We start from the raw sequence: 21,290 nt of genomic DNA, 5'->3' as shown, positions 1-21,290 counted from the left end.
ACTTTACCTTCCCAAGACCCAGGAGTGCAGACCGAAACCCTCATCCCTTGGACCCAGGAATCAGCACGTTTCCCCTCCCATACAGGTGGCCCGGCTGTTGGATGTCCCTGCCTTGCTGACGGAGCAGTACCCACAAGGCCTGGGCCCCACAGTGCCCGAGCTGGGCACTCAGGGCCTATGAGCCATAAGCTAACGTGCTTGGGCACGGTGCCCCTGCTGCCGCCGGAGCTGGACAGACGGCCTCAGCTGCGGTCCGTGCAGTTCTGTGGCGTCGAGACCCAAGGCTGCATCTTGGTGAGACTCTTGGGGCCCCTAATCTTCCTGCTAGCCCTCTCTTACCCCCTTTCTGCTATCCTGGGGCCCTAGTTTTGACGGAACCTTCCTCATCTGCTATTTCAATCCTGGCTTCAGGTCTAGGATCCTCACTCCCTCACTGGGCCCACTGTTCTGCTCTGAGTCTCATCTTGACCTTTCTCTGTCCCTTAGCACACAGCCCTCGACCTCCTGGACTGAGGGCTGCAGGTCCATGTGGCAGTGGATGCCTGCTTGCTCTTCTGGAAGGTAAGAAAGTCGCCCTATGGTAGGTAGGTGTCTATTGGGAACATCTGAGGCGCTGCCCATGTGTCATATTGTTGTATGACAAATTTTTTCAGAGTTTTTTTTAATAATTTAATTTTATTTTATGTGCATTAATTAGTATGAGGGTGTCAGATCTCCTGGAACTGGAGTTACGGGCAGTGTAAGCTGCCTTTGTGCGTGCTGGGAATTGAATCCAGGTCCAGTGCAAGAGCAGCCAGTGTTCTTAACCGCTGAGCCACCTCTCCAGGCCCACGTGTGCCCTCTTGTCTACCTCCTCATTTCGTGAGCCTCCCCCTCCTACCTGGAGCGGGTGCTCCAGTTGAGAGGAAACCATCCTACAACGCAGGTGTAGCACAGCATAAATATGTGAATGTCCCTGTCTCCTCCTGCTCTGTCCTCCGCAGTGAGATGAACCAGCTGGTGGCGCTGGATCGGATGCGACAGAGCGGTGTCTTCCTGTCTGCTAGCAAAGTTCAGATTCTCCAGCTGGTGAAGGATGCGGCCCACCCGCAGTTCAAGGAGGTGAAAGGCCCTCCTGCTGGCCCTTCTGTGTCTCCCAGGTGCAGAAGAGATATTTCCTTTCCTTGATTCGTTTGTTTGTTTATTCATTTTGGTATGTTGTCTTGTTCTCGTCTGACATCTGTTTTGTTTTACTATGTTTCACCCATATGTCTGTCTGTGCACCACTTGTGTGCCTGGCATTTGGTGCCCTCAGAGGCCAGAAATGGGTACTGGATTCCCTGAACTGGACCTATAGACCATTGTGAGCCATCATACGGGTACTGGGAATCAAACCCGGGTCCTCTGGATGAGCAGCCACTACTCCTAACTGCTGAGCCAAGGAACCAGCCCCTACCTCCTTACCCCGCTTTGTGTGTTTGTTTGTTTTTTTTTTTTTGAGACAGGGTTTCTCTGTGTAGTCCTGGCTGTCCTGGAACTCACTTTGTAGACCAGGTTGGCCGTGAACTGAGATCCACCTGCCTCTGCCTCCTGAGGTGTGTACCACCACCGCCCTGCTGCTTTTTTTTTTTTTTTTTTTTTTTTAAACATAGTGCTGGTGATGAGACCCAGGGCTTTGTGTTTTGTGCCTTCTTGGGATATATTCTACTGATTAAGTTATACCTCTAGTCTTTTCTTTCTTTCTTTTTTAAATTAATTTATTTCTATTTTATGTGCATTGGTGTTTTGCTATGGAACTGGACTCATAGACAGCTGTGAGTTGCCATGTGGTTGCTGGGAATTGAACCCAGGTCCTCTGGAATAGCAGTCAGTGCTCTTAACCACTGAGCTTGTCTCCAGCCTTCGTTCCTTCCTCCACTCCTTCCTCCCTTCTTTTTTTCTTCCCTTCTTTCTCTTTCTTTTTTTCTTTCTTCCTTCATTTATTTATTTGTTTGTTATTTATTTATTTCTGTTAGTGTGTGTGTGTGTGTGTAGTCAGAGCACAACTTTTAGGAGTCATTTTCTTTCCAACCTTACAGGCTCTGGGGAATTGAATTCAGGGGGTTGAGCTAGCTCTGCAGGTACTTAGACCTGTTGAGGCATCTAGATGGCCCTCTGGTTTTTGTTTGTTTGGTTTGGTTTTGGGTTTTGAGACAGGGTTTCTCTGTGTAGTCCTGGCTGTCCTGGAACTCACTTTGTAGACCAGGCTGGCCTTGATCTCACAGAGATCCACCTGCCCCTGCTTCCTGAGTGCTAGGATTAGAGTGGTACACCATTACGTCCAGCCTTAAAAAAAAAAAAAAAAAAAAAAAATTTAAAAGCCAATCCAAGAGATTTGGGGAGGTGGCTCAGTTGGCAGAGTGCTTGCTCTACAAACGTGAGGATCTGAGTTTTTGGATCCCCAGAATCCACATAAAAGCTGGGTGTTGAGTAAGGAGACAGGAGGAACTCTGGTTCAGTGAGAGACCTTGTCTCAAGAAGGAAGATGGAGAGCAGTTAAGAAAAAGATACCAGGTGGTGGTGGTGGTGGCGGCGGCGGCGGCGGCGGCGGCGCAAGCCTTTAATCCCAGCACTCGGGAGGCAGAGGCAGGTGGATCTCTGAGTTCAAGGCCAGCCTGGTCTACAGAGCAAGATTCAGGACAGGCACCAAAACTACACAGAGAAACCCTGTATCGAAAAACCAAAGAGAGAGAGACAGAGAGACAGAGAGACAGAGAAAAGAAGAGGAGGGGGGAGGGAGAGAGGAGGGGAGGGAAACAGGAGCCATGTCTTAGGGAAGGTCCAGGGTTTAGCGGTAGCCCCCGCCATTGTGGTGCCCCTGGGCAGTCTGTGGATGTTGCCACTGCAGAGGAGCTGTCTAACACTGGCCAGGCCCTGGGTTCTATTCCAGCAACACCAACATCAACAAGAAGTAAAGAAAACCCACTGGGAAAAGCGGTTGCCTCATCCATAGAGCCCAACAGTGCTTAGGGTAGGAGTGAGTCAGCTCCCTCTTAGAGAAGACTACACGCAGCATGCTTTGGGGTTTATCATCTTCCTACCAGGAAATCCCAGAGGCTACTGGGGCTGCAGGCAAGAGAAAAAAACAAAACAAAACAAAAAACACCTCTCCTTGTTCCCAAGATCTAGTGTAAAATTATCTTAATACATTTCAACTATGCTTCATTTAAAAGAAAAGAAAAAGTAGGAGCTGGCCACCATCGAATTGGTACCTTAGAATAGTCAAGGGATTACATTAGGTGGCCTAGGACAGAAAAGAGACTAACCATTACACATCCTTCTATCGGTAGTGGGACTTAACTGGGAAGAGGCAGTGGAGATTCGGGATTTGCAGGGGTGGGGGGCATTGTTTTGTTTTTTGTTTTTTTGGTTTATTTTCCTGGAGGTGAACTTGGCTGAACTTGCTGATTGACGGCAATGTGGTTGGTTTCTCCTGTTCAACCAAGAGGGACTGGTGTGAATGAGTTAGGAGTTCGTGGTCACAGTTTGGGCCTGTGTGGAGCGGAGGAACAAGGGGAAAGATGAGATTAGTGAAGACGGGAAGGTGTAGGCAGGAGACCCTAAAACAGAGGCGTCCATCATTAGTGGTCCAAGGCCACAGAGCAGACCAACATAGGAATGGGGTGTAGCTCAGCCAAGCAAGTGTGAGGAAGAGGCCACCAAGAAGACTTTAAAGTGGCTGACTGGATACATGATGCTGTCAGAATAATAAGGGAGATGAAGATGAAGGGGTGCTCCTCAGATTCGATATCATGGAGATGCCATGGGGGGCGGCTCTTGACTTCTTAACTTCCTCTGCCTGCAGATCCAGAAGATCATTAAGGAGCCAGTCCCAGACATCGGACTGCTAAGCTTCTTCCAAAGCAAGCACAACCCCCTGTTGCTGAACTCCAGGCTCTGACTTGAAGGAAGGACCCACCCTCCTTGTCACCCAGACGTTGATGGATGCCTTTTCCTTCATCCTTGGTTCCCAAGAGTGGTGCAGTCCGCCAGGAGAGCCGCCCCCGTGGGAGAGGAGGCGTGGTTTTGCCTTCTTATTGGACAGCTGGTCCCGGAAATGCAAATGAGACTGCCGGTGCTGGGTGGGAATTGGCTGAGGGAAAGGTGGAGGCGGGGCTGGGCCCCGGGCCACTTCACGGAGCGGGAAAAGGAGGGGGAAGGAATGTCACAACTGGGACCCGGTCTCAGAGAATAAACATTAATGTGGATGAGGACCGAACCATTATTGGGTTTGGGGGGCATCACAGGGGCTACAGGGGTCTGTGGGAGGAAGAAAGTGGGGTCTCCTGCAAGTGGGGTGGGGGAGGCGCCTCTTCTGAGCTCCAAGCCGGCGCGAGACACAGGCGCGGGCTGGCGGCGGCCACATCTGCACTGGGGCCGGTGCGCATCTGCACACGAGGGAGAGCGAGCTGCCGGCCAGGGTCCCCGCCACGCTGCCTGCCGCCCCCACCCCCATCGGCGCGCGCGCGCCCAGCCCCGCTGGCTGGCAGACACGCGCTCGCGCTGCCTCCCTTGGCTGGCCCCCACGCTGCCACCCCCGATTCCCCGAGGGTCCCGCATCCGGAAAGGTGAGCGCATCCGTACCTGGTGAGGAGGGGGAAACTGAGGCACGGGGGAAAGGGAGGGAACTGGGAAGAAGGGGCAAGTATATGAATGGATGGATAGATTGGATGGACAGTTGCTGCTCAGTGGTTCGTACTCTCAAGACGCAGAATTCTGCAGCCCCTAGATCAGAGTGTTGAAACTACAGACGCCCCCCTCCCCGCCTCAACCTCCACCGCGTCAAACCCTCACCCAAGATTCGCAGTCTCCTTCCCCAGCCTTGGAAGCCAAAAGCATCCTGTGTCTGCCAGGGATGCACGGACCAGTCCGATCCCATTGACAATCAGACTCACCCCATCGCCACCGCGGATCCCGGCAGCCCAGCCCCCTCCCAAAAGGCCTGGCACCAGTCACCTAGCCCAGTATACCCTCCCCAGGGACCTAGGAGTCCCAGCCATCCTCCGGAGCCCTTTGGGACACGGGTGTCGGAGCCCCGGCCCCCGCCTTCCGGATCCAGGTGTCCCCTCCGCACACCCAGCCCAAAGCCTGCGTCTCGAGGCCGCGCTCGCGTCGCCATGGCAACGGGAGTCTATTTTGCGCCGGGAACACACAGCTCCCTCTGCAGCGCCCCCCACCCACCCTGCTTAAGAGTAGGGGGGCTCAAAGGGGGACAGTGCTGTGATGGGGGTCAGACACTTAGCCTGGGACAGACGTGCAGAGATTGAGAGCCCCTGACAGAGGAACTGGGTGTGGAGACTACAGGGAGGATACCGATCCAGGCGGGGGAGGCTGAGGATGGAGGCCCCAGACAGAGATCCGGGATGGAGCCTCAGACAGACACAGAGATGCAGAGGGACAGAAACAAGGACCCGACGGCGGAGTCGGGTTAGAAAGAAAGAAAACAGCCAGCGGGATGGAGGCAGGGGTCCTGGAAAGGTCCTGGCAGGGGTCTCTAGGCAGGGACCCCCACAGGCAGCCCAGACAGAGCATCGCTGCTGCATGTGGTTCTGGGAAGGCATCCACGCTATCCTCTGGCAAAGATTTGGGGGGATCTTTCCCGGTAGCCAGGACCGGCTCCTCTTCCCTCCCTCAGCTTCTTCTACAGGTCTTCAGTCTTGCCAGCTTTCCGCATTCCTACCTCAAACTGCCCATCTCCGAGACGGAACCCCTCCACTTGCTCCCTAACCCCAGCCCTGATCTGCCCTCCCCCCACCACCTCCGCAGCAGCCACCTGCAGACTCCACTCAGGCCATTTTAGAGGCTCTGGTCCTTATAGGTTGTGCCTTCTCCATCTCTGGGGCTCACTTCCCTCACTCTCTCTTATACCCCCTCCCCCGCCGCCACCCCCTCCTGCCCTGCCCTGGGCCTCTGTTCCTCTCTCTGGGTCTCCCACTCTTTTTCTTTCTCTGTCTACTTCCCGTCGCTCTCCATCCTTCCGGGACCACCTTCTGTGGGTTTCTATCTGTTTCCTGGCTGGCTGTCTCTGTCTTCCTCTTTGTTTCTATGTTCCTCTCTTCCTGGATCCTGTTCCTCTGTCCCTTTCTCGCCTCTCAGGCACCTTCGCCAGCTTCCCACCCCCCCCCCCCACCTGCTGCTGTTCTCTGCAAGGACCCTCAAGAGGCACTCTGATCCACCCAGCCCAGCCCACTTCTGCCGTCCTAGCCAAGATTCTCCACCCCCAGCTGGCAGGGATGGGATAGGATTTGTTGGAGGACTTCCTCTCCCCAGCCTGGCTCCCTTTCTTTGTACCTTGTGTCTCTCAAGTCCTGAGCTGGATTTGAGAAGCAAGCAAGGTGCACCAGCAGGAAGAACCTGGGTTTGGGGCCTCCCTTTCCACCTACCCCCTCTGGCTGTGGAGGAGGACATCGGCTTGTGAGTTGAGAACTAGAGATTGGGGGCGGTACAGGGCTGGGGGCGGAGTAGGAGATGAGGTGGGGATGGAGGCGCCACAGGAGTTCTCAGAAGCCAGTTGCAGATTCTGCACAGCTGGGCCAGAGTGTACTTGCACCCATTAGTCTGCATGACAGAGCTAGGATGAGTGTGAATGCCTGCCTGCCTGCCTGCCACTGCCTGCCTGCCACTGCCTGCCTGCCCACCTGCCCCGGTGCAGGGAGCTGGTCTTGGGCTATAATGTCCCTAGTGTGCCTTGACATCTGAGTCTTGGGCCCTGATGGCTAAAATGTGTGCAAATGTTTGTATGTCCACGTAGAGTGATTGTGTGTGTGTGTGTGTGTGTGTGCGCGCGCGCGTGCGCGCACGCACATGCACACTCACACTCACATACATGCTCTGGAAAGAGGTATAGGTGCATCACCATGGTGACACAGAGTGTCCTTGCTTTGGGGCCACTGCTTAGGTACCCTGTGGTCTGTATTATGTATGGGGTCTGTTAGGAGTCTGAGCAGTGTTGTGTGAGGGAAACAGAGCCAGGCCCCTTGTCTCCAGTGTCTGTGCTGGCTGCTGCGTCTGCAGATGGTTATCCTCTGTCAACTCACAGCCTTTGAGCAAGGAAGACAGCTGCCTTCCGCCCCATCAGCCCAGATGGCTTTCATTCTTCCAGCCAGATTCCCATTGTACATGTCAGTGCTCAGCGGATGAAGGGATCTGTGTGGCTGCATCTGCCACTCTCAGAAAGGCTGGTTCTCTAGGAGTCTCACCTCCCTTCTCTGTGTGTGGGATAAAGCTACCTAGACTGCTACTTGGAGACCCAGGTTCACAGCCTAGCCCCAACTCCAGGATGGGACCTCTTGGAATTTTGTTCTCATCTGGGGGTGGGTGGGTGGGAGGGATATGAATATCCACCTCTCATCCTTGCTTCCACGTTTTCCAAGATATAAATGTTCTCCTGAGCATTTACACGGATCAGATGCCGATTCTGAGTGCTGTAGAGAGGCAGGCAAGATGTAGCTCAAATCATCCGCCTCCATGGACGCTCCACTTGAGGCGTGGAAAAGGTACACAGCCAGACAACACACAGGTGCATCCTGTGAGGAATGCACAAGAGCTCCCAGTGGGACAGGGAACCCCAGGGCGTTGGGGGCTGCTTTGGGGCTTGCTGAGATGATAGGTGAGTGGTGTTAGGGGGGCGGGCTGCCAAGCTGAGATCTGCCAAACAAGGAGAAAGAAGCAGAGTTCTTGGACATGACCCTAGAATGGCCTAGAGAAACGATTCCCAACCTGTGGGTCGCAACCCTTCTGGGTTCACAGGGGTCACCTCAGACCATTGGAAAACAGATATTTACATCACAGCAGCAAAGTTACAGTTATGAAGTAGCAACTAAAATAATTTGATGGTTGGGGGTCACCACAACATGAGGAACTGTGTTAGAGGGTCACAGTGTTAGGAAGGTTGAGAACCACTGGCCTGGAGGAAAAGGCAAGGGCAGGCACTCCAGGTAGAGTGAAGATCGGCTTCAGTGAGGCAGGAAGCCAAGTCTTGGTCTGAACAAGGAGGTTGTTGATGTCATCTGCCCATTTTTGCTTGTTTGTTTTTAAAAACAGGGTCTCATGCAGTCACGATTAAGCTTGAACTGGCCATGTAGCTAAGGATGACTTTGAACTTTGACCCTCCTGCCTCTACCTCCCAAGCACTGGGATGAGAAGCAGGAGCCACCATGCCTGCCTCCATTTTTAACAGAATTGTGGTAAGACTTGGTTAGATGCAGGGACATACACCTTTAATGCTAGCACTTGGGGCCAGAGGCAGGCAGATCTCTATGAGTTCAAGCCAACCTGGTCTACATACATAGTAAGTCCCAGGCCACCCAAGGCTATAGATAGTGAGACACTGTCTCAAAATAAATAAATAAAATAACAAAAACACTCAGGAAAAAAATGATGGGAACAGATGCAGAGACCCACAGCCAAACACTAGGCAGACCTCCAGGAATCCCGTGGAAGATGGGGAGGAAGGATTGTGGGAACCAGAGGAGCCAAGGACACCAGGAGAAAACCCACAGAATCAACTAACCTGAGCCCATAGGGGCCCCCAGAGACTGAACTGACAACAGAGAGTTTGCGTGGGACTGACCTAGGCCCTCTGCACACACGTTCAGTTGTGTAACTTTGTCTTCGTGTGGGACTCTCAGCAGTGAGAACAGGGGCTGTCTCTGACTCTGCTGCCTGATTTCGAGACTCTTTCCTCCTAGTGGGTTGCCTCATTCAGCCTCAAAAGGAGAGGAGATGCCTCGTCTCACTGCAACGTGATATATACCATGACTGGCTAATATACATGGGAGGTCTGCCCTTTACTGGAGAGAAACAGGAGTGGGTGAGGGGTTAGAAAAGGAGGAGGATGGTGGGAGGGACGGGAAGGAAAGGAGAGAGGGAGGGAGGGAGGGAGGGGAAACTGATCCATCTGGAAATATTTAATTAAAATTTTTTAAAAACCCACATGAAATTTACATTTAGCCACTTTAAAATGTGCAATTAAAATGTACACCCCAATGATGTTTGGCATATCCCCTATGTTGTGCAATGATCTCTTTTATCTAGTTCCAGAACGTTCTCTTTTATTTTAATTGTGTGTGTGTGTGTGTGTGTGTGTGTGTGTGTGTGTGTGCGCGCGCGCACACGGTGGTCAACATTCAGAGGTCAGAGAGCAACTTTGGGCAATCTGTTTTTCACCTTCTACCATCTGGAACCCAGGGGATCCAATCGGGGTGTCAGGCTTAGCAGCAAACACCTTTACCCACCAAGTCATCTTGCCTGCTCTAGTTCCAGATCATTCTCATCAGCGCTAAAGGAAGCCTCTGTGTGTGGAGCCATTCCCTTCCATGCCCTTCCTTCCAGCTACACGATACAAGTTACGGGATTTCTGTCTGCTTGGGTTTGACTGATGTGGGCATTTCATATACGTGAGTTCATATACCGTGTCATGTTTTAATCTGGCTACTTTCACTTAGCACAAGGTCCTCCAGAGTCGTCTGCGCTGTGGCCTTTGTCATTATCAGTGTGACTCCTCTCCAAGGCTAAGAGTCTACTGTATGGATGGACCGCACCTGTTTCCCCAGTCCTCTGTTTCCCCGAGTCAATTCTGCCTTCTGTCCTCTATGCACAGAGATACTATGGACTTTTGTGCCTGCATTTTGTATGCTCATATGTGTTTAGTTCTTCGATGGTTCCTATGGTAACTTACAATTAATTTGTGCGTGGTATCTGGGATTAAACCCTCAGCCTCCAGCATGCTGTGCAAGTGCTCTACCACTAAGCGATATGCCAAGCTCTCTTTTTGAGTCAGGGTCTTGTTAAACTGGCTGGGCTGGCTTTGAACTCACTATGAAGTCGGGCAGGTCTTGAGTTTGTGAGCTTCCCACCTCAGCATCCCAAGCAGACTGGATGGAAGACTTAAGCCATCATATCTGTTTCTTTGTTTGTTTGTTTGTTTGTTTTGTTTTGTTTTTTGAGACAGGATTTCTCTGTAGCTTTAGTGCCTGTCCTGGATATCGCTCTGTGGACCAGCCTGGCCTCGAACTCATAGAGATCCGCCTGGCTGTGCCTCCTCCCGAGTGCTGGGATTAAAGGCGTGCGCCACCATGTGAGCCAAGCCACCCCTAAAATACCGTTTCAATACCCAGTGTGAGAGCACCCAGTAAACAGTGAGATATTCCAGGCTAGAATTCAGGGGAGGGGTCTAACTTAAGGCTACAAGGTAAAGTTGAAGGCCAGGTGTGGACATACACTCAAGAGGTAGAGTCAGGGTTGGGAGTTCAATGTCAGCCTTAGTTATGCCATGAGTTTGAGGCCAGCAAGGGCTCCGTGGACTTTATTATAACAAGACCAAGCAAAAAGTGAAGGAAACAGGAAGACAGGAAGGCAGAGGAGTGGATGGAAGGAGGGGAGGGGAGGGGAGGGGCAGAAGTAGTGGAGATGGTAGGGGAGAAAGGAGGAAGTGATGGAGAGAGGGAGGGAGGGGGAGAGAGAGAGAGAGAGAGAGAGAGAGAGAGAGAGAGAGAGAGAGAGAGAGCATTCATGCACCTGTAATCCCAACACTTGGGAAGCTGAGGCAGGAGAATGATTCATTGGTTTGAAGCTAGCCTGGGCTACATAGTGAGTTACAGGCCAGCCTGGATTAAAGTGAGACTGTGTTTAAAAAAAAAAAAAAAAAAAGCTGAGATTCCATGTGATAAGAGTTGGAGCCCAGCACCCAAAAGCCATCTCCCATCCCAGCTTTCTAGCACTTTGGTTGACAGTATCTACACACACACACACACACACACACACACACACACACACACAGAGAGAGAGAGAGAGAGAGAGAGAGAGATATGCACAATGGACAGAACCAATTATGCAATCACCTAATGGTTTTCACTTAACTATGTCCCGACTCCCTTCCCTTCTCTCCTGCTGCGTTAGTCCCCACGGCTCTGTCACTTCTCAATGTCTCTCCTCAGCAGTCTGAAGCACACGGCACAGTTCTGTCTAGCATCCCCCTCTTCTCTCTGGAAGGGCAACCCTAGCCCCACAGGAGCCTGTGGGCTTATTCCAGGGTGTATCCTTAATGCTTCTGACAGCTAGAGGAGGATGGTCACCACCTTCAGGCATGGATCCAAGGGTTGTTTCCGGACGGGGTCCCTGTCCCATGCACTGGGCACGGCCTTTGCCCTGTACCTGTGGAAGGAAGCGCCTGGGCAGCTGGTCTCCCCGAAGTTTTTCAGAATGCCATTCAAGAAGAGGGGAGGGGACTCTGAGGAGGACCACCCAGAGCCTGCTAGGCAGCCCCGGCTCTGAGCTGCTTATCCTGCCTGGTGGTGAGGCTCTGTTCTCCTGGCTCCCTGCCAGACTGTCTCCACACCCCCGTATCTTCTCCTGCCCACTCTGGCCTGTTCCTGACCTGCCTGGACCGTTGCCATGGAGACAGCTAGAAGGCCCGCCCTTCTGACCCACCTCCCCAGTCCCATTTCTCATCACCCCCACATCGAATATGTTTCTTCCCAAACTGTGAACGGCAGTGGCACTTTTGTATATGAAATCCTGTGCGTGCACGTGCGTGTGCGCGTGTGCATGCGTACAAAGGAGACAGGGCATGCTTGGAGAATTGAGAACCAAGTTGCTGCAAGCTAGTAGTTCCTAACTATACTGTGTCCGCATCGCCGAGATAACTTTCCTTGGTGGGTTTGGGTTTGTTTGTTTGTCTCCATATGTATCCTTGGCTGGCCTGGAACTCAACTATGTAGCTCAGGTTGGCCTCAAACTTCAGACAATCCTCCTGCCTCCGCCTCCAGAGAGCTGGGGTTACAGGCATGTGTCACCATGCCTGGCTTCCCTGCACACACACCCCCACCCCAGTACCAGGAGGCTTCTTAGGTTGTCACACAGCCACCACCTGCATGCCTGCCAGCTAGCTGTTCTACAGGTTCATAGGACACTGATGACTCCCCATATCAGTATCAGTGCCCCTGAACCCATGTTGAGAGCAGGGCTTAGCTCATGGCTTAGCTCGCAACTAATTTTTCATTCTCTCTCTCTCTCTCTCTCTCTCTCTCTCTCTCTCTCTCTCTCTCTCTCTCTCTCCCTCCCTCCCTCCTTCCCTCCCTCCCTCCCTTCTTTCTTTCTCTCCTTCCTGGGCTGCACGGGTGCCCGGCTGCCGCTCACCCCCCTCCCACACATCTTCCTCAACTCCCCCTCCGCCTCCTGCCTTCACACTTTCCTTCTCCGTCAAGTCCCCCCTTCCTTATAACTTGTGCACACCCCTCCTCCGTCCCCGCCGACCTTCCTTTTCTCCCTCTTCGCGCCCCCCCCCTCCCACCTCTCGTTGCTCCCTTGGCCCTCCCCTCCCACCCCTGCAGTTCGCCTCCGGGATCCGCAGCCTGGCGTCCCGGTGCGCACCATGCGGGCCCTGCTGCTGCTCGGGACCGTCGCGCTGCTGGCCTCCGCCGCGGGCCCGGCCGGGGCGCGCCCCTCCAACGACACGAGCGCCGTGGCCCCGGGCCCGCTGCCTGCGCTCCTCGCGCACCTGCGGCGCCTAACCGGGGCTCTGGCGGGCGGCGGGAGCGCGGCGGGCACCGGCGCCAACGCCACCAAGACCAGCCCCGCGGGTGGCGCGGGCGCAGCGGCACGGGCGCCCCCTCCGGCCGAGCTCTGCCACGGCTACTACGATGTCATGGGCCAGTACGACGCCACCTTCAACTGCAGCACCGGCTCCTACCGCTTCTGCTGCGGCACCTGCCACTACCGCTTTTGCTGCGAGCACCGCCACATGCGCCTGGCGCAGGCCTCCTGCTCCAACTACGACACGCCACGCTGGGCCACCACGCCTCCGCCTCTAGCCGGAGGCGCCGGGGGCGCAGGGGGTGCGGGCGGGGGGCCGGGGCCGGGCCAGGCAGGGTGGCTGGAAGGGGGCCGGGCCGGGGGCGCTGGGGGACGTGGGGGCGAGGGCCCCGGGGGCAGCACCGCATACGTGGTGTGCGGAGTCATCAGCTTCGCCCTAGCGGTGGGCGTCGGTGCCAAAGTGGCCTTCAGCAAGGCGTCGCGTGCGCCCAGAGCGCACCGGGAGATCAACGTGCCCAGGTGGGTGTGCGGTGGGGCTGGAGGGGCAGGAGGGAGTCTGGAGCTAGGCACTGGGAGGCCAAGCAATCTGGTGAGGGCGGTTCCTCGAGGCTGGGAGGTGAAGCAACAGAATAATGGGCAGGTCCCTCGCAGTGAGAAGTTCAGCGACCTGCCTGGGGGTGTGGCCTGGGCAATACGGGTGGCTTGGTGGGAGCCGGGCCTGCACAGTGGGGGGGTGGAACTTGTTGGGGAGTGGCTACATGGGTGGGTGGGGTCCAAGTTAGTAGAGGGAAATAACTGGGGCCTGAGAACAGAACCGACGGAAGGGTCTGGCGATTGAGAAGAATTGGGATGAGGAGCTCATTCATTCAACCAGTATTTCTTAAAAACTTTCTGAGGGGCAGGAGCTGGGGATACAGGATGGATTAGAAGCCCTGCCCTTCTGGATAAGTCTGTGTCCCAAGCCCAAGTATTCCGCTTGTGATCTATGTGATGTGGGGTTTCGGTGACTCGGGTTCCTCGTGTAGATGGCAGGTCTAAGAACAGACCTCCGTTTATTCGGTTTCTAAAGATTAACTGAGCTGATTTATGTAGAGTCCCAGCTGAGTAAGTACTCATTAAATATTTGTGGTAGACCCAGCAAGCCTATATACAACATAACTCTAGATGCTAACAACCGCTGTGGAAAAACAAAAAACAAAACAAAACAACAGAAACAATGTAAAGAGTTAAGGGGAGTGTTGGTTTCGGGGAGGGATTGGTTTAGTTGAAAATCAGAAAGAGTCTGTCTGAGTGGGACCCTGGAAAAATTAGAGACAAGAGTCAGGCAGCTACTGTGTGAAGGTCATTCCAGGCAGAACAACAGGCATATTCGGGAGGTGTCTGTGTACATGTTGGGGGGGGGGGCAAGTAGGGCCTGCGTTTCTTCTGTGTGCTGTGTAGAGCCACTAAGGTGGGTAGAGACCATTGCAACACCTGAAGGCCGCGTGAGGGCTAGGGGCAAAGTCCGCAGCTGCAGACCAGGAGAAAGTGACTTCCAGTTGGGAGAGGTGCTGAGCCTTGAACTGACGAGTCATGTATTGTGGAGTCTACTTTGGAGGATTGCAAAGAGGAAACACGTTCCAAAAGGTTTAAGGTCTGCCTAAGTGAATGAGCAGGGCATCTTGTATTGCAACCAGAAAGGCTGCCCAAGGAACAGTATTAAGGTCTCTCAGTTCATGGTGGAGCAAGGCCACACAGGAGGATGTGGATGGACCACAGAAGGAGTTCTTGAAGGAATATGTCAGGCAGGAAGTGTGGTCTAGAAAGGTCAACATTAGGTTTGTAGCCAAAGATGGACCACACCTCTGCACTGCAGATTCCCTGAAGAGACCAGGGCTTTCCTCATCGCCCTCCCATCCGGTCCCTGACTGCCCCCCCCCCATCTGCCTACCGTTTTCAGAGCCCTGGTGGACATTCTGAGACATCAAGCAGGCCCTACAACCCGTCCAGACCGGGCTCGGAGCAGTTCTCTGACCCCGGGGCTAGGAGGCCCAGAGAGCATGCCCCCCAGGACACCCAAGAACCTCTACAACACCATGAAGCCCTCCAACCTTGGTGAGTGCAAGGGAGAGATGCAGCCTCATCTCTGGTCACACCCTCCTCCCTGAGGCTCTGCCCCCTCCCCCACCACGTGACACTCCCCTCTCTTCATTCCCTGGCTCCACTCCAGCCTCCACCCACCAGTCTTGAACCTTTCATTTCTTCCTTCATCTCCCATTTCTGCTCATCCTGAGAGAAGTCCCAGAGGCCAGAGTGGATGAGCCAAATTCCGGTCTGGTTTGAGGCAGGAAACGGGTTGGGGTGTGTGTGTGAGAGAGAGGGTGGTGGTGTGGCTTTCCCCAGGGAGAGGAGTCTCTTCGGCTACAGGGACTCTGGGTGGCTGGAGCAGAGCTGATGAGGCTCTCGGGCCTGAGACCACAGACAGCATGGAGTTCTAAACTACTTCCGTGCCAGGCTGAGCTTAGGCACTCCGCTCTGAAGTCAGTGGGGAACAAACCATTGAGGTGTTTCGAGCAGGAAGCAGCACAGCAGGACTGGAAGATAGCTAGATGAGCGAAGGCTGAGGCAGGAGGATCAACAGTTGGAGGCCAGCTTGGGTTAAATAGCATGAACCTGCCGGGTGGTGGGGGCGCACGCCTTTCATCCCAGCACGCAGGAGGCAGAGCCAAGCGAATCTCTGTGAGTTTGAGGCCAGCGTGGTCTACAGAGCGAGATCCAGGAAAGGCGCAAAGCTACACAGAGAAACAAAAAAAAAAAAAAGAAAAAAGAAAAAAAAAAAATAGCATGAACCTGTCCCAGAAAAACCAAGGGGTAGGGATGCAGCTCAGCGTGAATATTCCAGTGAGGAGCTGGAGGTGGAACCCAGGGATAGACCACTTGACTAGCAACCAACAGGGAGGGACATGGGGATGTAGTTCAGTGATTGGGTGTTTACCTGGCATGCTTAGAGCTCTGGCTTCCATCTCCAGCCTGGAAACAAACAAACAAACAAACAAAAACATAAAAAGGAAGTCAGGCTTGGTGGCCCATGCCACCATGTGTTGAAGGCACATGGGAGGCAGAAAAAAGCAGATCTCTGTGTGTTCACGGCCAGTCAGGTTGCACAGTGAGACCTAAAAAAATCAAGATGAGACAGAACTATGTTCCGTAACTCATGTTAAGGGAAGAGATGCGATGGAAGAGGGTATGAAGACTGGGCTTACAGCCCATGTACTAATAGAAGAGAGTCGGAGCTGGGTTCGGGTGGAGAGAACTTCCTTCCTTCCTTCCTTCCTTTCTTTCTTTTTCTCTTTCTGTCTCTCTTTCCCTCTCTCTCTCTTTCTTCTTTCTTCCTTCCTTCCTTCCTTTCTTTCTTTCTTTTTCTCTTTCTGTCTCTCTTTCCCTCTCTCTCTTTCTTCTTTCTTTCTTTCTTCCTTCCTTCCTTCCTTCCTTCCTTCCTTCCTTCCTTCCTTTCTTTCTTTCTTTTATTTTGAGACAAGGTCTCTCTGTGTAGCTCTGTCTGTCCTGGAATTTTCTCTGTAGACCAGGCTGGCCTCTAACTTAGAGATCCGCCTGCCTCTGCCTCCCAACTGCTGAGATCAAAGGCGTGCGCCACCATAGCCCCAGCGGGAGGACATGATTTTCAATAGTAGTTATGAGGGGACATTCAAACTAGGTCTTTGTCGGTTGGTTTGTTTTTTTATTTTGTTTTCGGATAAAAATCTCATGTTGTCCAGGCTGGGCTTCAAACTCCCTATGGAGCCGAGCTTGAACTTCTGATCTTCCTTCCTACGTCTTCCAAGTGCTAGGATTACAGGCCACAGCATCAGGCTTTTTTTTTTTTTTTCTCTCTCTCTAACACAAGGTATCCACACTGTGCCGCCGGCTGCCTGGAGCTCGTGTAGCCTGGGCTGGCCCTGAATTCATGGCAGTTTTTCTGCCTCAGCCTCCTATGTGCTGAGGGCTGGAGTCGTGAGCCACTTTGTGAAATCTCAAGCTCCATCTTGAAGGAGGTTTCCTTCTTCAGGCCAAGAGGGGAACGAGATTCGAGGCTCTGAGACCAGCATTACAGAATGCACAAAAGCCCTGTGGCAAGCCTCAGACACACCCCCGCGTTCCACTTTACCTGTTGGGGATGGTGAACCATGGAAGGCATCCCAGCGCCCTAGGGACAGCCGCTGTGGGTCTTCCCGCCTTACTGTGGACTGGGAAGAGGGCAAGCAAGCACATCTGATTAGTCAAATGAGCGAGGGTGCCGGTCGAGGGAGAAATGTGGAGGCAGGAGGGGCCACCAGGCCTGAGTAGTGAGAGACCACCAGAGTTCTGGCCTGGGTATTGGGGTTAACATGGAAGAGGAACATCTCACTCCCCAGCCATGACCCTGAGTCCCCATCCTGTTTCCTCTGGGACTGATGGAATAAGCTGACCTGTGGGGCCCTAAGGAGGGGGCGGGAGCTGTACTGAACTGGGAGCCAGAAGTGACACACTTCCGGGCAGGAGTGCCAGCTGGGATGGCGATGACATTGACGTCACCTCCCTTCTCGGTCCTTCAGATAACCTGCATTACAACGTCAACAGCCCCAAGCACCGCGCTGCCACACTGGGTACGGAGGGCCGAGGCGCCCTGGGAGTCGGGGTCCTTCAAGCCCTCCCTGTGGGCAGCCCCAGCCTGGTGCTGGGTGGAGCCCCAGTAAGACCCCCGTGAGCCGGTGCTCGCGTGGGGCTGGCCACCAAGGCAGCTGCAGTGTCCTCGAGAGGACACCGGAAGTGGTGATCTCCTTCCTGTCAAGTTTTGGGAAGATGCGTGGAATGCATCCCCAGCTGGGCCCAGGATTCAGTGGGCGCTGACAAATGCCAGCGGTCCCCAACCTGGACTGTGATTTCATCCTCAACCGCAACCCTGACCACTGTGGTGGGAAAGCGGGGCTCCTAAAGGTTGGAGCTTTTGCAGGCTAGAACCCCAGATCCCTCACCTCCCAAGCCCTAGACCTGAAATCTCAGGTCCAAGGGAGGATGGTTAGAGCATGGAGCCCTGGGTCTGAGAAAGAAGGGCTGGGATCTGAAATCCTGGGTGTAAGGGAGGAGGGTTGGACTCTTCCCTCAGACTCTTGGGTATGAGGGAAGAGGGTGGGGCCCCAGACTCCTGGGTCTAAGGGAGGAGGGCAAAGATCTGCAGGACCCTGGGTCTCAGGGAGGAGGGGTAAGACCTGGATTCCTGTATCTGAGGGAGAGATGGGATCTGAACCTTTGAGCTTGAGGGAGGAGGGTTAGGCTCTGGGACCCTGGGTCTGAGAGAGGAGGGCTGGGCTCTGGGACCCTGGGTCTGAGGGAGGAGGCTGGACTCTGGGACCCTGGGTCTGAGGGAGGAGGCTGGGCTCTGGGACCCTGGGTCTGAGGGAGGAGGCTGGGCTCTGGGACCCTGGGTCTAAGGGAAGAGGGTTAGGCTCTGGGACCCTGGGTCTGAGGGAGGAGGCTGGACTCTGGGACCCTGGGTCTGAGGGAGGAGGCTGGGCTCTGGGACCCTGGGTCTGAGGGAGGAGGCTGGACTCTGGGACCCTGGGTCTGAGAGAGGAGGGCTGGACTCTGGGACCCTGGGTCTGAGGGAGGAGGGCTGGGCTCTGGGACCCTGGGTCTGAGGGAGGAGGCTGGGCTCTGGGACCCTGGGTCTGAGGGAGGACGCTGGACTCTGGACCCTGGTCTGAGGGAGGAGGCTGGGCTCTGGGACCCTGGGTCTGAGGGAGGAGGGCTGGGCTCTGGGACCCTGGGTCTGAGGGAGGACGCTGGACTCTGGGACCCTGGGTCTGAGGGAGGAGGCTGGGCTCTGGGACCCTGGGTCTGAGGGAGGAGGCTGGGCTCTGGGACCCTGGGTCTGAGGGAGGAGGCTGGGCTCTGGGACCCTGGGTCTGAGAGAGGAGGGCTGGACTCTGGGACCCTGGGTCTGAGGGAGGAGGCTGGGCTCTGGGACCCTGGGTCTGAGGGAGGAGGCTGGACTCTGGGACCCTGGGTCTGAGGGAGGAGGCTGGGCTCTGGGACCCTGGGTCTGAGGGAGGAGGCTGGGCTCTGGGACCCTGGGTCTGAGGGAGGAGGCTGGACTCTGGGACCCTGGGTCTGAGGGAGGAGGCTGGGCTCTGGGACCCTGGGTCTGAGGGAGGAGGGCTGGGCTCTGGGACCCTGGGTCTGAGGGAGGAGGCTGCACTAACCGGGTCTTCCCCCACGCCACAGACTGGCGAGCCATGCCCCCTCCCAGCCCCTCCCTGCACTATTCCACGCTGTCCTGCTCACGGTCCTTCCACAACCTCTCGCATCTTCCCCCGTCCTACGAGGCGGCTGTGAAGTCAGAACTGAACCGCTACTCCTCTCTCAAGAGATTGGGTGAGCTTGGGGAGGGATGGGGGGGGGGGACTCAGGCAATGGCCTCGGGGGTTGGGGGCAGGGTGGGGTTGCGTTCAGTCGGGGTGATGGGAAGCTCAAAAGGTTCCAATCTTCCTACCGGCTTTTTTCCTAGCTGTTTCTATATGACCTGAGATATTTTGGGTTGGGTTTTTGTTTCTTTGTATTTAATTTGACTGTTCTGAGACAAGTCTTGCTTTGTAACCCACTTTGTCCTGGAACTCACAATGTAACACAGGCTGACCTCAAACTCGTGGTCATCCCCCTGTTTCAGCTTCCCTAGAGTTGGGATTGCAGGTGTGAACCACCATGCCCTGCTTAGCTTGGTGACTCTTGTTGATCAAAGGTTAAGACCTCCTGGGTGCTGCCTGGGTGGGGTGCACATAAGGCGGCTGGAGGAGGAAGGCTCTGGCTTATCAAGGGATCTGTCTTTTCTTCTCCAGCCGAGAAAGATCTGGACGAAGCCTACCTGAAGCGCAGACATCTGGAGATGCCCCGTGGGACACTGCCCTTGCATGCCCTCCGTTGGAGTTTTCTCGACTTCCTTGCCCAAATCACTTCTTTTTTAAACGTGTGTGTGTGTGTGTGTGTGTGTGTGAGAGAGAGAGAGAGAGAGAGAGAGAGAGAGAAAGTTTCTCTGTGTAGACCAGGCTGGCCTTGACCTCAGAGATCCACCCACTTCTGCATCCTGAGTGGTGGGACTAAAGGTGTGCACCAGTATGCCTGGCTAAGAATTTTAATTATTATGTACATATGTAAGTGTCGAAGTGTGAGCTGTGCAACATGAGTGCAATACTTTCATAGGCCAGAAGAGGGCATAAGTTCCCCAGGAGCTGGAGTTAACAGAGGTTGTAAGCTGCTCAATGTGAGGGTTGGGTATGGAATTCAGGTCCTCTCAAAGAGCCATCTCTAAATAATGCTTTTGAGGAACATTCTTTTGCCTTACCTTATCACTTGATGAATTCAATTCTTATTGCTTTAGTTTTGGGATTTGAGACAGGGTCTTTTTCTTTTAAGGTTCATTTCTTTATGAATTTTGTGTATTCCAGTGTTTTGTCTGCATGCATGCCTGCACACCAGAAGAGGGCATCAGATCCCATTACAGATGGTTGTAAGCCATAGTTTGATGCCTGGGAACTGAACTCAGTACCAAATTCCCCCCAAGTGCCTGCCTTGAGATATTTCTACCAGGGTCCAGAATAGATGGTACAAGCAGCTGAGGATTCTTCTCTGAGGTATGTTCAATGAATGTAAGCACACTGAGTTCTTTAGTCCATTCACTTTATTCTTCTAAGTCAATTCGATCTACACAGTTTCTTTTCTGTTCTCATACTTAGTTCTTCTCAGTCCTCCTGTTCTCGGTCCCTCCTGCTCTCGGTCCTCCTGCTCTCAGTCCTCCTGCTCTCAGTCCTCCTGCTCTCAGTCCTCCTGCTCTCGGTCCTCCTGCTCTCGGTCCTCCTGCTCTCGGTCCTCCTGCTCTCGGTCCTCCTGCTCTCGGTCCTCCTGCTCTCGGTCCTCCTGCTCTCGGTCCTCCTGCTCTCGGTCCCTGCTCTCCTCACCAGACGCTCTTCGCCAGAGCCGTGAGCACCTGCTGTCACCCCCACGAAGTCCTGCGCTGCCCCCAGACCCCACCACCCGGGCCAGCCTGGCCGCCTCACACTCCAACCTGCTGCTGGGGCCTGGGGGGCCCCCCACACCACTGCATGGGTTGCCTCCATCAGGCCTGCATGCTCACCATCACCATGCCCTTCATGGCTCTCCTCAGCCAGCCTGGATGTCCGATGCAGGTGGGGGTGGGGGCACACTGGCCCGCAGGCCACCGTTCCAGCGCCAGGGCACCCTGGAGCAGCTTCAGTTCATCCCTGGTCACCACCTGCCACAGCACCTGCGCACCGCCAGCAAGAATGAAGTGACTGTCTGAGGCCAGGGCTGAACGCTGGGGGCTATGGCTTCTGAGGCCCCCTCCTCCCAGCCCAGATCTCCACCACAGGCTTATCACACACACCAAGGGTCTGAGACCAGATGGGCCCTTGGATCGGAGACCACACTTCCTTCTCGGTCCTCCTGCTCTCAATCTTCCTGCTCTCGGTCCTCCTGTTCTCGGTCCTCCTGCTCTCTGTCCTCCTGCTCTCTGTCCTCCTGCTCTCAGTCCTCCTGCTCTCTGTCCTCCTGCTCTCAGTCCTCCTGCTCTCAGTCCTCCTGCTCTCTGTCCTCCTGCTCTCGGTCCTCCTGCTCTCGGTCCTCCTGCTCTCTCTCCTCCTGCTCTCGGTCCTCCTGCTCTCGGTCCTCCTGCTCTCTCTCCTCCTGCTCTCAGTCCTCCTGCTCTCAGT

At 54.6% G+C, this 21,290-nt stretch overlaps 1 protein-coding gene across 1 annotated transcript; it reads left to right on the top strand.

Annotated features, from left to right (window-relative positions):
• The first annotated feature begins 4,269 nt into the window (after positions 1–4,269).
• Shisa7 (shisa family member 7) lies at positions 4,270–20,881 on the top strand. The gene is made up of 7 exons (XM_036201721.1): positions 4,270–4,586; positions 12,351–13,071; positions 14,492–14,646; positions 17,124–17,174; positions 18,793–18,942; positions 19,404–19,484; positions 20,523–20,881. Exons 2-7 carry the CDS (start codon positions 12,392–12,394, stop codon positions 20,879–20,881), a joined length of 1,476 nt encoding a protein of 491 aa, XP_036057614.1. The 5' UTR covers positions 4,270–4,586; positions 12,351–12,391.
• Positions 20,882–21,290: the final 409 nt, after the last annotated feature.

This window comes from Onychomys torridus, chromosome 1 (genome assembly GCF_903995425.1).
Source record: "Onychomys torridus chromosome 1, mOncTor1.1, whole genome shotgun sequence".
Classification (NCBI taxonomy): Eukaryota; Metazoa; Chordata; class Mammalia; order Rodentia; family Cricetidae; genus Onychomys; species Onychomys torridus.
Note: the sequence above shows the minus strand (reverse complement) of the source record. Positions and strands in the feature narration are given on the sequence as shown.

Excerpts from the sequence above, each read along its gene's own strand:
- Shisa7 (XM_036201721.1), top strand. The coding sequence starts at position 12,392 with ATGCGGGCCCTGCTGCTGCTCGGGACCGTCGCGCTGCTGGCCTCCGCC. Across the intron at positions 14,647-17,123 it reads CATGAAGCCCTCCAACCTTG|ATAACCTGCATTACAACGTC; the intron begins GTGAGTGCAAGG and ends TCGGTCCTTCAG. Across the intron at positions 18,943-19,403 it reads CTCCTCTCTCAAGAGATTGG|CCGAGAAAGATCTGGACGAA; the intron begins GTGAGCTTGGGG and ends TTTCTTCTCCAG.